Below are 4,437 nucleotides of genomic sequence, written 5' to 3' on the forward strand. Positions count from 1 at the left end.
TGAAGCAAAGCTGTATTTTCAGCATCATTATTCCAGTCTTCAGTGTCACATGATCTTCAGAAATCATTCTAATATTCTGATTTATTATCAGTGCTGAAACTGTTGTGCTGCTTAATAGTTTTTTTGGGACCTGTGATACTTTTTCAGGATTCTTTGATAAATAAAAAGTTAAAAAGAACAGTGTTTATTCAAAATATAAATTTTGTGTTACAATATACACTACTACTCAAAAGTTTTTTGGTCAGTAATTTTTTTTCTTTCTTTTTTTTTTAAAGAAATTAATACTTTTATTCAGGAAGGATGTGTTAAATGGGCCATAAGTGATAGTAAAGACTTTTAAAAGTGTTAGAAAAGATTTCCATTTTGAATAAATGCTGTTCTTTTTAAGAAAAAAGTATCACAGGTTCCAAAAAAATTAAGTAGCACAACAGTTTCAACACTGATAATAAATCAGCATATTAGAATGATTTCTGAAGATCATGTGACACTGAAGACTGGCGTAATTATGCTGAAAATACAGCTTTGATCACAGAAATAAACTATATATATTTTTTAAATTATATAATTATAAGTATATAAAAATGGGAAACCAATGCAATAATATTTCATAATATTAAAATTTTTTCCTGTATTTTTTGATCAAATAAATACAGCCTCGTTGAGCATAAGAGACTCCATTAAAAACATAAAAAATCTTACTGATCCCAAACTTTTGACCTGCAGTGTAGTTAGACCCTCTTAGCCCCCTAAAGCTATAATCTGAACTGTTGTTCCAGTGCTGCTTCATCAGAAAAGTCTATCATTTTCAAGTGTTTTTATGCATGAAATGTTTTTAAATGCATTACAATATTGTGTTACTCCCTAAAAATGTAACTAATTACGTCACTTAGTTACTTTTTATGGAAAGTAATGCGTTATGTTACTTTTGAGTTACTTTTTAAATCTGGGCAGGGCTTGCATGTTTGTTTTTTTTATATAAAAAGTAGCTATTTTACAAATGTAAAAGCCCTTTCACATCAAAAGTGAAATGAATGAGCCTCAGGCTGAAGGAAATGTAAATTCAGGTCTGTACAGTAGAGGGCGCCGCTCAAACAAATCGCATGAAGAATATGACGCAGGAGAATTATTAGACTATTCAGCAATAACAAAAATGAAAATGTCGTTTTTGCTTATTAGTGTGGTTGAATTGGATCAGTACCAAAGACATTGGTTAATAAAATGGGATTAAATACATAAATGATATTTGTCTTATTTAACATATTTAATTATCGCAGGTTTGTATAATACTCTGAGTTTGCATTTGACTGTTTTTATTCATTTTGAGGAACGCTGAAAGATCATGTTCACACACAACGCTCTGCACTTACTCCTGATTTCTGTCACCATGGCAACACCAGAGCTGTCACTCAATACACCAGAAAACAAGCAACTGGCGTTACTTATTTGAAAAAGTAACTCAGATATTTCCTTCTAAATGAAAAAGCAATGCATTACTTTACTAGTTACTTTAAAAAAGTAATCTGATTACATAACTCGCGGTACTTGTAATGCGTTACCCCCAACACTGTTTTTAAGTCTTCAGTTTAAACATTAAGCTGATTTTATACTGATTTTAAGCCATTCAAGTGCGAGACGGCGCGAAAGTGGGCTCAACTCTGTGTGCTCACGTACCGAGTCGAGGTCTTTTTCGCGTCTTTTTGAGCAAATACAGACAAAATTGAGTGAAAATGCACGTCTTGACGAATATCCACGTAAACACAGTCGGTTAAATGAACGTAAACAGTTAAGAAAATGTGTCAATATGCAGCCTCCTTCTGTTTCCTATGTTAATAAAGTTAATCAAACAACAAAAGAAAAGGAAGAATCTCTCTCTGGTCTTAACTAAATAACTTATGTAGCTTTAATAGGTATCTGTGTATATTTACTTCGTACTGTAATACAGTTTTCACAAGCATTGTAAAGTACTGTTAATTTAGGCTATCTTTGTTTATTGTATTTATTTGTGTTAGTGCTTGTAATAAGTTTATTTGTTCTCATTTTATTATTAACTGTATACTTTAATGTTTGAACTTTATATTATTTAGGTATTAGTTATTGCTGTTATCGTAAATGGGTATCGAGTATTGTGAAATTTCACATTTAAAGTTAAAAACAATAAAAGCAATAACTTTCAAGTAAATATCTGTAAAGTCCTCAGTGTTTTGGTTTTTTCCTCACCTGTGAGATAGGTGTTGTGGGAGGATTTGACGAAGTAATGTGGGATTGGTTGAGTCATATCGTGACTCTGGGCCAGTTTGTCCAGTTTCACCACTGATGTTTCAGATCCCATCAGATAAAACATCAAACCATCCGGAGAAATCTGACCTGCAGCAGCAACAGACTTGAATTAATCTTCACAAATATACAGTCACACAGCCTCTTGTTCAACCAGGTTTGGAAACACTGTTTTGAGTTTAGTTTAGTTTTGTTTTATTTTATTTTATTTTATTTTATTTTATTTTAATAAAACTGTTGCCAGTGGATCATAAATCCATAAATGTAAGAATACTATGAATGTAAGAATAATAAAGTTAATGAAAGATACATTAAAAACATAAAAATACAAAAACTGGAACCTGAAAAAAAAAAAACATTTATGTTGAAGTTTAAAGTTAAAAATTACAAAATTAAAGTTAATGCAATAGAAATAAAAAACCCGAAAAAAGCACATAAAATTAAAATAAATAAAACTGAAAATATAAAAAGCTCATTCAAAATGTTAATTAAATCAATAATACTAAAATAACACTGCGTCTCAGATGAATTCATCTTGCATGTTTAGATTGTAAAAAAATCAATGATTAAACTGAACTCACCGCGGCTGGCGTTGGACGAGCTCGGCTCGTATTTCTCTATGAGATTCTTCACCTGTTCGGGTCTGACGAGTGGAAACAGCTCCTCATTGAGACGGGAATCTCGCTGTTTCTCGTTCAGAAACTTGGTCAGCATCTCCTTCGTCATGAAACCCTTTCCCTTGGTGCTATGGAGGTCACAGTCAAACACTGATTCATGATCATTAACAAACTCATGCGTGTGTCAAATTAACATATGGAGTGCGTTCACTCACAAGGACGTGAAGATTTCATTGATTTCAGGTCTGGGACAGAGATTGAGTATGAAGGTCTTGAAGGCTGCTTCAGTGAACACATCAGACTTAATGGTGTCAAACTAACAACACAAGACAACTGATGGTTAAATACTGCATACACACACACACACACACACACACACACACACACACACGCACACTCACACACACACTCACACACACACACACACACACTCACACTCACACACACACACACACACACACACACACACACACACACACACACTCACACTCACACTCACACTCACACTCACACACACACACTCACACACACACTCACACACACACACACACACACACACACACACACACACACACACACCTTTCCCTTCGGGAGATTTGCTGCAGCCAGAGCAGCTTCCACTCTTTTCTTGTCTGCTGGAAACATCTTTAAGATGCTGAGATGAAAGATTAAGATCATTATGAGAAGATCTCACATAAAATATTAGCCTGATATGACAAGTATCACTTTAATGTGCATCAATAAACCTATTAGCACATTTTCTTAAGAGAAACTTGCATCCCAAATGCTGTACTGTTCAAAAGTTTGGGGTCGGTAAGATTTTTATGATTTATTTGATACAGACAAAAACAACAATAATATGAAATTTTATTAGTGTTCAGAAGAACGGTTTTCTATGTGAATGTTATGTAAAATATAATTGATTGCTGTGATCAAATCTGAATTTTCAGCATCAATACTCCAGTCTTCAGTGTCACATGATCTTCAGAAATCATTCTAATATGCTGATTTGCTGCTCAAGAAACATTTCTGATTATTATCAATGTTTTTCTTACTTTTTAACAGGAATTTTTCCATCTTTGTTGGTCTGCAATGAAAGTCGGACATACCTATAAAGAAGACAGAAACAAGAAAAACATCAATGAAATAATTATCAGAAGTCTATCGGGAATATAAATCAATATTTGTCATGTCATGACTAGCACAGATCCTCACACTTTCTCCAGGAAGACCTGTCTGCAGGCGTTTGATCTCAGTGTGTTATATGCTATAGCCAGAATGTCGTCTGCCCAAGTCTGTGCCAGAAAGAAACTTAGATTAGAAAAACACGATCATCTGAAAATGATCCTCTGCAGTGAATGGGTGCCGTCAGAATGAGAGTCCAAACAGCTGATAAAAACATCACAATAATCCACACACTCCAGTAAGAAACAAATCCATCAAGACGTTTTAACTTCAAACCATTGCTTCTGGCTAAAATATGAGTCCATAATTCATAATAACGCTTCCTCCAGTGAAAAAGTGCATCTCCTGTTGTCTCTCACAT

The 4,437-nt window shown here is 33.8% G+C and overlaps 1 protein-coding gene across 1 annotated transcript in view; it reads right to left on the reverse strand.

Annotated features, from left to right (window-relative positions):
- The window catches only part of LOC107726572 (1-phosphatidylinositol 4,5-bisphosphate phosphodiesterase beta-2-like), a gene marked incomplete at its 5' end in the record, with an annotated part of 35,274 nt that overhangs the window by 23,870 nt on the left and 6,967 nt on the right, over positions 1–4,437 (reverse strand). The window contains 6 exon segments of the mRNA XM_016536201.1: positions 2,218–2,364; positions 2,856–3,012; positions 3,103–3,207; positions 3,471–3,546; positions 3,947–4,000; positions 4,107–4,186. Of these exon segments, the coding sequence (XP_016391687.1) occupies positions 2,218–2,364; positions 2,856–3,012; positions 3,103–3,207; positions 3,471–3,546; positions 3,947–4,000; positions 4,107–4,186 (619 nt within the window).

This window comes from Sinocyclocheilus rhinocerous, unplaced genomic scaffold (assembly GCF_001515625.1).
Source record: "Sinocyclocheilus rhinocerous isolate Xijiao unplaced genomic scaffold, SAMN03320098_v1.1 scaffold1930, whole genome shotgun sequence".
In the NCBI taxonomy this organism is placed as follows: Eukaryota; Metazoa; Chordata; class Actinopteri; order Cypriniformes; family Cyprinidae; genus Sinocyclocheilus; species Sinocyclocheilus rhinocerous.